The following is a 12,861-nucleotide window of genomic DNA, read 5'->3' on the forward strand; positions in this document are numbered from 1 at the left end:
CCCGGGCCCTTCGGCAGCTCCTTCACTTGGGCCGTTCCTGTCACAGCCCCGCGCGCCCGGGCCGGGCGGCCCTGCGGGAGGCTTCCCGCCACCGCGCGCCCCTCCCGCCCTCCGCCGCAACAAAAGGCAGCGCCGGGCACCAGGTGGCGGCCGCTTCCCGCCGCCGGCCAGTAGGGGGCGCTCGGGCTTCACCGTGCGGCGCTGCCGCGGGCCCGGCTGCAGCGGGCGGCCTGACTGGCACCTCGGGGCGGCCGCCGCCCGCCCCGCGCTCCGTGCGCCGCTGCCTGGGCACCCCCTGCCCTGTTCCGACACCGGGCGCTTCTACGTTCCGGCTTCGCCCGCGCTGCTCCTTCATCCGGTTTCCCGGCTCTTTTTCTCTGCGGTGTGTGGGGTTTATGCCGCCGCTTGACAGCCCCTGTCGCGCGTTCAGGGGAGAGGGGCTGCTCTCCCTCGTTCCCTGCGGGCGAGGCGGCCCCTTCTCTCGTCTCCCTTCCCCGCCGCCAGCCTCCGGGGGCCGCGGCCGGTTCCGCAAAACTTTGCCGCTGAGGGGAGCGGGGCTGCGGGCGCGGAAGGGCGCGGGGCGGTGGGCTACTCGCTCCCGGGCCTCGGCCGGGCGAGCCCGCCTGGCGGACCCGGCAGGTCACGTGTGATCGATCCGTTTCATTTTATTGTATTTGCCACCTTTCCTTCCTTTGGCACGGCGCGGGTCAGCCGGGGAGATCCCTGGGGAAGCGCCTTGCGGGGGTCTGTGTATGGGCGAGAGGGGGAACGCACAGTTCCACGAAATCACTTACCGAAAAATTAGCCGCCCGTGAAACGGGAAGCGGTGTGGAGCAGTCACGCACATCCTACCTATAGCCAACTGTAGCGGGGAGGCGGGGGCCCCGCCCGCAACAAGCCCCGTTCGCAGCCCCGCGGCTGCCTTATATCGCCGTCCCCATCTCCCTACCCCGGGCGGAGAGGGACGCGTGGGTGTGGAGCGCAGTGGTTTAGTCCACACCCCGCAGCCTCCCTTCCCCAGGCAGCCGCGGGAGCCGCGCTCATTCTCCTCCCTCTCCTTCTCCCTGCCAGCCGGTGTGTCCGCGGCGGCGGGAGGCGGAGGCGGCGGGAGGGGAGAGGAGGCGAGCGGAGCGGCGCGGCGCGGGGCGGCGGACGCCGGGGCCGCCCGGGAGAGGGGCGGCGGCGGGAGGTCCCCGCACCCCCTGTCGCACGCAGCCCGCCGCTCCCGCCCGCCGCGGCTCCGCGCCGGAGTTACTGCCCGCCGGCAGCGCCGCCCGGGTTTCCGTCGGGAGGGCGGTGCAGGGGACAGGGTTTTATTCCGAGGGGATGCCGAGAGAGCTGCTGCCCTCCTGTAGCACGTTGCCTGGGCGTTCCTATTATGGAAGTTAAGTGAGAAACTCTGCAGCTTGAACTGATTTGGTAGAGAACGAAGGGGGTAGGGGGAGGGCGAGAGGAGAGCCAGATAGCCAAACCAACCCAATGATTTGCCTGCAAAGTGCCGGGAAGTTTGTGGAGCACTTTCTAGGACTCGCGTCCTTTCTCAGAGTCTCTCCTTGTCTTCCGAAGAAAGAGTTTGGGTTGGATTGCCATGGATCCTAAAGAGAGTCTTAGGCACACTTGAATAATTCCTCTGCTTGGGCTGGATTGGTGGGAATTTAGAAAGGAGCGTGTGTGCAACACAGAAGCCTCCGGAGCTCGCTCGCTGCTCTAATCTGTATGGATCTAAAAGTGTCACATTCAAGACCTTTCCATCTGCAGCTTTTGATTTCAAGATTTCCTCTTCCACTTTAAGTAGCTGCTAGGAAACTGAAAACTTTTGGACCTACCTCTTACTGGCTTTGGATACTTTTTTTTTTTTTTTTTTTTGGATCTCTGTGGAATTGGGCTCGCAAGTGATCGGGATTGCATTTAATATGTCAAAATGGGTCTGCTGACGCCACTCCTGCTCTTTGGATTTTCATTTTTTCAAGTCTATGGTAAGTTCGCTTATTTTAGATATGCCATTTCTGTGCAGAAATCCCCTTCATCTGAATCTGGTTTGGGACAGCACATGGACGGCATTATAAGCTTTAACGTTACAGAGCCTTAAGTTTTTCTGGTATATAAATGGTATTTGGGGGGCGGGGGTTGGGGGGAAGTATATATGTTTCCAATAAGCAGTCCTTCCCGTCTGCTAATTTAATGGAAAAGCAGCTTATGAATGGAAGAACGTTAGCGAGGAAAGAGTAAAAATTACCGTGCTAAATTTTTTATTTGGGGGGGGGGGGGGGGGCGGGGGGAAAGGAGGAAGGCAAGGCAGAAAGCTGTTGTAGCTGATAGTACTTTGCCTCCTTCTATTGTTAAACTTTCCACCGGGAGAGGCAGCTGATGAAATAAATCGGTTCGCTCTGCTGGGCTCCAGGTGAGGCGAGCTGGCGAATTTCCAGAGTCCCCGGACGCCTCCCTTGGCGCTGGCGGGCGGGGGGTGCGCGGCTCCAGCCCCCCCTCACCTCCGCCCCCGCCGCGGGGCCAGGCAGGTGCTGGCGGCGGGGGCTTGCTGGCACCCCCACCCCCTCATTACGGGCTTTTCGAGGGAGTGTTGTCACGAAGCTAAGCAACGTTTGGGGGAAAGGGCGGATTTCCCCCCGCGCCCCGCGTCTCCCCCGGGTCTGCTTCCCCCTCTGGGTCTGCTCCACAGCACTTCTTGCTGTTTTCAAGTTTAAGTAATGTTAAGTAATGGATGGGGAACTATAAATTAGCATCTCGGGGAAGTACGCTTTAGCAGGGCGAGAACTTCAGTGCAAGGGTAAATTGTCTTTCAAAGTAGGGGCTGGCGCTGTGCTGCAGTACAGACGCTAGATGCCTTACAGTACTTCAAGCATACAGCTAGGAAGCGGGCATCCGTAAAGCACACAGTCCTGCACAAGTGTGTGCTGGGACCAGATGCGCGGCAGTCCTCCTAGTACTGGGTATTTGGATCTCTAAACAGTCTTTTAGACTTGAGGTGAATTTAATATCTGGGACCCTGGCTGGTTTTGCTTGTCTGTTACAGCAAACTTTGCTCCAGGAAGATGCTTACTGCATTTACTGTTAGTTCTGAAGCAAGGACTCCAGGTTTATTGTTTGCAGTCACAGGCTGCTTTGAGCATTTCTTCCCCCTCCTCTCATCAGCCCCCACCCCCTAGCAAGAAAGGAAGCGAAAAAGATGAGAAGAGGGAGACATTCAAGCACAGTTTTGCATCGGTTGCATAATATCCTATGCAGTTTAATATTCTGTCTGATCTACCGATAAGAAAATTTCTGCATGATACATGTACATGATGAACAGTAAGAAGCTGAAATTGTGAAAAGATTTAATAGAACATTGGTGTCTATTGTCAGCGTGGTCATAGTTTTGCAGGGATTTTGTTTTCTGTTTGCTTTATTTTTTCCTACAGTAACACATTCTGATCCTTAACTTTCAGACCACCAGTACTGGAGATACCTTTGTATACAAACTGAAAACATCAGGCTGTAGAAATGTAATTATTAGTAAGTGTTTAAAATCGTATGTAGCTAGAAGGAATACAATTAAAGTGCTCAGTGGAAGTGACAGAGTGAATCAGAGGAGCTTGGTGTTACAGAATGTAATTAACGTACCAGGCTGTTTGAGATATATGAAACAAATGCAATTAACCAGCTTGCTGGTACGACAGAGGCAAGACATAATTTATTCTAGTTTTGTCACGAGGAGCACAAGTAGAACCTTTGTTCTGGTTTAGCTTTATAAGATGGGGGTAGGGGGTGCAGGTGAAGCACGTAGCTAATTTAGAGCTGGACCATTAGAAAAAAAATCCAAGAAACTGCCCAGAATAGATGTGATCCTCCCCTTTTGTGGGAAGATATTGCAGACTGTCAAGCTTGCCTACATTAACAACTCAAATAAATAAATAAAAGGCCTTGTGGATAGCACATCATGACGAAGTAGAGATAAGCTGTTATTGTCAAAATGACTAACAAGTAGCTTTGAAGAAATATTGGCATGCAAGCTTGGCACGGGGTACTTAAGTCTCTTTAGAAGCACAGCAATTATGATTACACCTTGAGGTGACACATACCACCAGTTGCTTTGAAAATATATATATCAACATTTGCACTATTTGTAATGCTTTAAGAAAAAAGGCAAAACTCAATAGACTACTTGTTTAATAGGTCCTTGATTTGTTTTCTTTATGAGAGTTACCTCTTAGTGTGTTTCTGTTCTTGAGGGGGGTTTTTTTGTTGGGTTTGGGGTGGGATTTTTTTGTTCTCATGGCATCAGGTCCAGAGAGAGGCATTGCAACATTTGAGACATATTAGCTGTCCTTTTCCTTGTGACATTATTTTTGTTTAGTGATTTGAAAGTGGTATTACACAGTGCATAATGGTGTAGATCAAAATGATAAATTTTTCATCTAAAGTTATTTTCTCTATTCATACTTTTATGACACCTGAGAATTGCAAAACAATGAAAATGGCAGGAAGCATGTGATACATACATATGAATATTTTATTTTTATTTTTTTATTATTGTGCTTATGATTTTCCTGTAGCTCTGTCCATATTCTTACAGTCTGTTCAGGGAACAACTGCAATACTCTTTTTCTTTAGCTATCAGTTTTGGTTACTGTTCTTGAAAAAATGAACAATCAAAAAAAAAATCAAACACCTTCCCCCTATACTCTGACAACAAAACACTACACTAGGCAGAGTCTGTACCATTAAATAAAACAGTAGCTATTGGAGTTAAAACAGCTGATTATGTGTGTTGGGTTTTTTTATAGTGTTCAATTGATTTTTCTTTCATTGTTATGTGCTTTTTGTTATCTTTTTTCCAATCATTACTAAAGCTTGAAAGAACAGATACTAACAGAAAAGTTCACAGATGGTGTGGACACAGGTATGTGGATATTACCACAGATGCTAATTTTAGTGGGCCAACTCTGCCCTGCTAGAACTTGTGCTTTCAATGAAAATGACAACCTTTTATGTCAGGGCTGGCTTTTAGCCATTGTCCCTTGAAAACTGCAAGTTTGATGCTCTTGAGGGTGTGATGGCATTAAAGATATATGAGAACAATTCTGTAAAAGCAGCATTTTATCTCCATATATTTCAAAGGCACTTATTTTCTTAATGAAATGCATGTATCTGAAATAGTGGGTGGCTCAAGTGTTCTTTGTTTCTTTTCCTTATTTTTTTTTAATTCATTTTATTTCTTCACACCAGCGAGCTACACGTCTGTGGCCTTGTGCAGGTCTCTGTTGCCTATCGGAGAACATGGCTTACATATAAAGCTAGAGTATATTCTTCCAGTGCGTATTTAAGCTGACAGGGTCTTGATCTCTCATGTGAGTTTTGCTGTTGATGGATAACCTTTGCTTCTGTGGAATGTGTGCATTTTAATGCATTAAGAGTAAGATCCTGAAGTGGAGAGTTTGCAGTTTTGTTTCCTTTAGCTTGTTCTTCCACAGGACCCAATTCTGCAGAGCATTTAAGTGCATGCTTCCATCTCTTATCCAGAATCTCACTGAAGTTAAGAATTTAAACATGTGTTCCAAGTTAATCATATGCTTTCAAACTTTGCTGAGTAGGGATGAATTTATGCCCACAATGAGATGTTTTGCTGAACGAGTCTTAATATTTTGCTTTATTTCCTGTTTGGTAAGTTGTTTTGCACATAAATATATGTTGTTGCGATATGATAGGCAATGAGGAAATTCTGTTGTTCCACTTCCAGGGATGGATATGTTTGAAAAGAATACTTTGTTTTGTGCCTTTGCTTATTTGTTATGCTGCAAAAGGTCTGATACCCCACAATTTGTTCAGGAAAGTTAGGATAGGCTTTTTTAATCTTTTCTGTGAGTTACGCTTACTGTAACAGTCCTTCCATTAGGAACTTTCTGAAATTGAGATTGATGTTGCTCAAGGAAAATAAATACAAGCAATGCAGGCTAAAGATACGTAGCCTTAAAGGTAGACAAAAGGATTTAAGTGCATCATCAAGGAGATGCGCCAAAAAATTCAGTGAGAGGAAATGGAGGCTTTGGCTAGTCTGTCCAGTCAGCTCAGTTTCCAGGATTTGCTTTTGTATAGCAATGTAGGCTCATAGCACTAAATTCAATACATGCTCTGTCCGCTGCTGAACCATTTAGTGGAAATTACTGAAGAGTATGCGATGGCTTTTTAGCCATTTGCTACCCTTGAATCGCTATTCAAATATTGATCCCGGCTAAATAGATTGCTAACAGGTTCTGTACATTCTGTTTCAGCCACCGAAGAGGAACACTGCTGTCAGGTTTTATCTGTTATCTCAGCTGGCATGGCAGAGGTTGCTCTTCCTGTGGCTGCCATCTGGCTCACAACCTCTCATACCAACCTTGTGGAGGATACTTAGTAATCAGATTGCTGCTGTTTCTTGCCAAGAGGCTAGGTTTCGGGTGCTCTTTTCTACATTTCTATAGAAATCTCTTTGTGTGCAGAAGAAAGCAAGTATCCACTCTTGCCAAATAAATGTGATGGGTTTTTTTGGTTCTGACTGAACAGACAATTTTTACATGTAACTACTGAATTGTTACAGAAAATTTATGGTTATCCAAGCTTTCTCACACTGATATTTTTATAGTACGCGTGCCCTGTAAATTCTAAAAAATACCTTTAAAATTTGGTATATGTAAGGGTACAGAATCTGTTCTTAAATCACTATTTCAGACAGAAACTTGAGGATACCTTTTATGCAGAAGTAGTCATGTGGACAGGTAGTTATGAGATCTTTGAATGAAAAATAATTGAACCAAAATAAAGATTTCTGGATGTAGATTATACTTTCACTATCTTTAATGTCACACCTAGCTTGTACTGTACAATGCAAACTGTGGACTCTCTGCCCTTGAAGTGATGTCTCTAGAAATAAGATTGTCAGTGTTGTTCACACCTCAAACCCTCTCCTTAACAAAGTAACTGTTAATCACCTGTGTTTAATAGTGTATGTTTTTGCTATTTTGGATAATTAAACAAGGCCCCATTAATTTAGGAACTGCATCTGCGCCACTGAAATCTGTAACAATTTTACTACTGAGTCCTTTGTGCAAAAGACCTTGAAACCAGGTGATGGCATCTTGACTTACTGTAAGGCTTGCATCTTAATTCATGTAATGTAATCCTCTTACAAAATGAAGTTGGCTTGTTGCTACATTTTTCCATAGAGAGAGCTTCCAAGTACTAGAGGGTACAAGTGCATGCTGATGCTTCATTTCTGCTCACTCCTTACTCATCCCTACTGTGCTCTCTTTACTAGTGCAGAGTATCCTTTTGTAATCAGAAAACTACTTGTGCTGCATTGTGGATGCAATGATATACATTCTTACTACTTTTTTTTCAAGCCAAAAGTTCATGAAGTAAGAAATAGCTTTTTAATTCCATCTCTGCAGCTTCTCTTGGCATTGCTGCCATGGAAGAGATCCAAGATGTGCTCTTAATTTTATTAAAATAATAACCTTCATCAATAAATACATGAGCAACAGTAGACAGACTAACCAGTAGTAGCCATGTAATAACCTGCTGATACCTATATTGAGCCGCTGTGCTCTAGTGGCCAAGCCTAATTGAGATTCATCTTCATATTACAGACAAATGCGATGTGAAGATATTAATTTCAACAACGTTCTGGCAGAAGTAGCATGCATTGAACTTGCAGTATTTACCACTGTCCCCCAGCTACTATTTTTTTTGGCTAAGCGAATTGTTAGTAAACTCACTAAATAATGATTATTATCTGCACATCTCTGAGGTAACACATCCATTTAACTGAGCTTTGAGCTTTCTGGATATGTTCTAGACAGATTTGCAAACATCCTTTCCTGTGTGTAATTTCTCTTTGAGCTTAGCTGCACTGTAAAACCATGTCAGTAGAAACCACACAACTTCACTTGGCTTAATTATAAAATTCCTTATTTGTCTTGATACTAGGAAACAATGCATCTTTGGCTTGCTGATAACTGAAGGCTACTGATCTTCTAGTGATTCCAGTGTGTATTTTGGAACCCATTGAGACTGTGCGTGCCCAGGTTCTATTGTGAACTTTTTACGCTGTTTGTCCTGCTTGTGGAGATACTTATTCAGCTCTACCTACCTATGTGAATAATAACTGGAAGAACATAAAGCGTTTTCAAATGCATTCCTCGTAATTTTCAGGTGCTCATATCATAAGACACCATTCTAAGTTTGATTTGGAGCAACTTTAACTTTATGTGGTATCTGCTTGCAGAACTACCCTTTCTTGTCAGTGAGTCTTCATTGTACTCCTTCAGTTCCAGCAGAATTCATCAGTCTGACTACAGTGTTGGACAGTGGCCTGCCATTGTATGATTTCATGCTTTGTTGTAATTTACTTTTATTTTCTCTCATCACGTTTTCTTAGATTAATTGGGAGAACAGTTTATTTGGTCTGATATATGGAAATGAATTGGTAGGATGAATAGGGATGCCAGGAGTTAAAGTGTGATCTTACTCATTACCATTTACCTAGATAATTATGCCACAATGTCCGTTGCAGCATATGGTCTTTTAGGTTGTATTTATGCATTGCCTACATAGTGTTGTATGCCAAAGAGAGAAGAGTGTATCTTTAATATGTCTGTCATAAATGCAGATTGGACAAAAACGTAAAGAAGAAATGGCCAGTAGCAAGCTGTAAAACACAGTAAACCGTAGTTCACTTCTATTAATCACTTGCCATTGATTGCAAGGAAACTGAGTGGAAAAAATTTAACCTTTTAAAACCAAAATGTCAGGTAACTAAAACCAGTCAGCTTGGTTTTTATCCATAGTGAATGATGGAGGAACTGTTCATGCCAGGGTACCAGGGGTACTTTTTTACTGCTGTGAAAATGTCAAGGGTTAAGAATCTGTTATGAGAAGTATTTTAATACTGCATGAGCCCTATAATTGTGGGTTCTGAAGCTGTCATTCTGTGCAGTTTTCAAAGTCCACATGTCCTGCAGCTGAGATGACTTCATCCTGACAAAAGGAGTGGTCAATTTTAACAGTTTGTTTTGTAGCCTAAAGAGAACTCTGTAACTAAAGGATGGATGATATTTCTTTTGTGTCAATATTATAAAAAATTCAAATGGCATAGCAATGCTGTTGGACCAAGAGCTAGTTGGGAAAAGCCTGGTTTTTTTCACCTGGATTTCTTTTCCCTAGTAAACTTGATGTTCTCTTTGGGATTGTCACACCATATTGAAGGCTGCAGATAAATGGGCTGTGGGCTCATCCTTCTCACTTTTCAGAGATGAAAACTTTTGCTCAATGCATTATGTGACCTTCGAGACCTGGAAATGCTTATTGGTCCTGCATGTATAGTACCACTATCCTGCTCTGACAGTTTTCTGGAGAGAGAAATGACATTGTAAGCTGGGACGAGGAGTGGGATAGTAGCCTGATTCCAGGTCTGTGGCTTGATGGATTAAAGGACCTACCCCATTTTGAAGCAGAAAATGAGGGGAGAGAGACTAGCAGAGGAGCTGGGCTACAGAGCATGTGGCTGGGTTAGGCAGCACAGGGAGTGAAAAGGGGAGCAAAACACTACTGTCAAGCTTGACATGACAGTGCTGATGCCTAATAACTTCGGGGTTGTTTTATACACCATATATTTAAGCTTTTTATCATTGCTATGTCATTTGTGCATCACTTATCTATGAAGTGAATAAGCCTTTCTGTTAAATTGTTTGAGTTCAGATTTGTTTGGAGTGGCTGCAAGAAAATGCTGTTGTAATTTGATGCAGTGAACTAAGGTCTTTGCTGACTTTAACTTGATGCACTGCAGAAGTGCTGTGATAGATTGGCTGAGGTGGTTTTGTTTTTGTGTGTATATATTTTTATGATCTGTAAGGGAAATTCAGTGGCCTAACTAAAATAGTTGGTTTACGTCAAGGCAACAGCTATTAAACAAAGGACTTCCAGTGGAAAAAATTAACTATCAGAAATACCGCAGGCTGCATTTTACCCTTGATCTATTACATCTGTTCTGTTACCAAACTGGATTTTAAAATATGCTTTGATTTTAAGCCAATCAATGTGATGTATCTATTCAGATGTATGTCTGAATTATAAACTTCTGGGGTTTGTGGGGTTTTTTTGCTTTTGCATGCATTTGATTTGTTGTCTTAAACTGTGCAATGTGGTGTCTACCTAATGAGACCAGACAGTTTGTTCTGTAAGATTAAGTCCTGTGGGGTAAAATCCCAGCATTTGGAATAGAGGGATCCTGTGATAAAATTGTTTCTTAGTACTGTTGTCTTTAAACCTCTAAAAATAGTTCTCTGTGTGTCTAAATCTAGATAAAAAAAAAAAAGGTTTTATCTATGTGGATATCTAATTATATCTATACGCACTTCAAAGAAAATAACTTCAGAAAAAGTGAGGAATAGAATTTCTGTCCCTGAAGGCAAAACTGTAAACAGTAGTAGGAACTGTTAGAACACAGAAATAAAAGAAAATTAAATGTTTGACAAGTAGACAAACAGATATTTAATTAAATATGAATCAATGTAAAACAAAACTGTTTATTATTATTTACTGAATCCTTTTTGAGAACTGCTCAATTTAGGATGAAATGCAAAAGAACATATGTCTGGCTTTGTATGACCCCAAATTTCTCTGTTCTGCCTTTCAGCAGACAACATGCCTTTTTTCCCTAAGTGATTTTTGGTTGCTAGGAGAAGTGCAGTAGTCTGCCCTGCTCTCAACCAGCCGTGAAACCAAGAGTGTATTGAGGTAAAGAGAGGGGCAAAGCACGGTATAGGCCATGATTCACAAGTTGTCTCTAATACGTCCACTTTGTTCCCCTTTTTTCTTTGAAAACTTTTGTTTTTACTAATGGTGTTTCTTCTCAGCTGGTCTCTCAAAGCCATTCAGAGTGGAAAAAAAATAATTGTGCTGTTAAGAGTCTACTCAGAGGAACAAAAAAAGGAGAGGGAGACTTTAAGGCATTCGTGGGGCCACAGTGGTAGCAATGTGCAACTCGATGAATAGTTCTAGTCAGCTGCTGTTAAACTGGGTGATTGATACCTTCTGTTTTCTGCTAGGCTAGAAAGTACATGGAAAGTCTTCATAGTGGTCCTGCCAGTTTTAATGGAAGATATTGAAGTTGTTTACAAACTATCTTCAGACTTCAGTATATGCAGAATTCAAATAGTTATGTGCACACATTTGTTAAAACTGGAAAGAGTTGTTAATAATCATGGTACTTTTGCACTAGTTTGTGAAACACTTCATTCACTACCTAAATCATGCTTTTTGAATTAACTGTATACTGTGGCAGGGATGACTTGACCGTCACCTCCTATAAAGATCTAAAAGTGTACTTGAACAAATGTAATTGGCTACTTTTAAACCTTCGCAGTTAAAACGGTTTTATGTAGTTAGGTATTATACATGTTTAAGTGATTAGACAGTATTGTCTATATTAGTAGACTATCAAAATCGTAAGAGTTATGGCAGATTTCACTTGAAATTGATTGCAGGATGAATGTATAGACAATATATTTTTTTCCTTATGTGCTTAATGAAACCTGGGCTTAAGAGCAGTCTTAAAATATGGTTACATCTCCCAAGAAAAATTGCTGAAGGGATCATGTGTATGAGTCCTATGAATGAGGACATAGCACATGTGACTGAAGAGAACTGCGATCTTTGCTGCAGAAGCAGATGACTGCCTGCGAACAGAACAGGGCTCTGTATCATTCCTTAACAGGAATAAGTGGTGAATGGTTAAGGGTCTCATTACCCATTTAGAATATCTTGTTGACTCAATTTAGCGACATGCAGATAATGGAGAAATTCAATGATGATGTACTTGGAGAAACAGTGCAACAACTTGTACCAATTTGTTATTCCCATTTGAACTAAATAGGTTTCACCCATATTTCTGAGGGTATTGGGTGACCTGGCGGTACTGGATTCAGTCCCAGTGTAATTTAATGGAATTTGTATCTGTTTAGGTCAGAGCTGAATTTGCCCCCGGGGAAAGATCAAGATGGAATTGCTGTAAGCTAAATTATAGGGAGCTGGCTCTATCTTACAGCCTGCTGATGGGGGTGGGAGTGTGTGTGTGGGTCTTTTGTGTGTGGCGCTTTTTTTTTTTTTTTTCTTCCCGATCCACACAGAATTTTTGAGTAATTTAAATACTATCTAAAGCACAAGCAAGTTTTCAGTTACTTCCACAGAAGTTGCAACTGCTGAGACCAAGGATTTTCCCTCATATATTACAGCAGATGTTTCCTCATTCGTTCTCCAGAGTTAGCCTAGAAGTGCTGTTGTCCTTCTTAAGGCTGAGAACTGCATGGGAAAACAGACAAGTTTTTGTCACTGCATGTGGATATTGGTTAGCAAAATCAGAAAAACAATATCTTAATATGAAAGATGTGCCCAGTACTACTCAGGAACTCCGTGGTAGAAGGGAGGATGAGATCTGGTCTCTAAGACCACAGCAGATGGTAGGAGAGGTGTGCTAGTGTTAATGGTGAAGGAAGGGCTACCTTGAACTGATTTTGCTGCTGCATCTCTTTACCTGGCATTTAAAGCAAAGTGACTTTTGATATCCAGGAGTGAGATAGGTAGAATTGTGGATTGTGAATCTGGAAAAACAGTTTTCCTTCCTGTTACTTGATAGACCCACCACACAGCATTATGAAAGAGAAAAGAGGTAGAGGGTGATTCAGCACTGCCAGATTTGGGACAGGAGCTAGCGGGGAGCAGATACTGATGCAGTGAAACACTGAGCTATGCCTGTCCGTCCTCATCTTTTCCCTCTGTCCTCAGCTATGTGTTTTTGGGAGTCTAAATATGCTAAGGAAGGAGTCAGGA

At 43.1% G+C, this 12,861-nt stretch overlaps 1 protein-coding gene across 12 annotated transcripts in view; it reads left to right on the top strand.

Annotated features, from left to right (window-relative positions):
* Positions 1 to 1,539: 1,539 nt before the first annotated feature.
* ROBO2 (roundabout guidance receptor 2) overlaps positions 1,540 to 12,861 on the top strand; it is a 471,362-nt gene continuing 460,040 nt past the window's right edge. For all 12 annotated transcript variants that reach the window (XM_055702516.1, XM_055702520.1, XM_055702523.1 and 9 more), the window contains exon 1: positions 1,540 to 1,976. In XM_055702516.1, the coding sequence (XP_055558491.1) occupies positions 1,922 to 1,976 (55 nt within the window). In that variant the 5' untranslated portion in view covers positions 1,540 to 1,921. The remainder of the gene's footprint in view (positions 1,977 to 12,861) is intronic.

Source organism: Falco cherrug, chromosome 2 (assembly GCF_023634085.1).
Source record: "Falco cherrug isolate bFalChe1 chromosome 2, bFalChe1.pri, whole genome shotgun sequence".
Taxonomy (NCBI): domain Eukaryota; kingdom Metazoa; phylum Chordata; class Aves; order Falconiformes; family Falconidae; genus Falco; species Falco cherrug.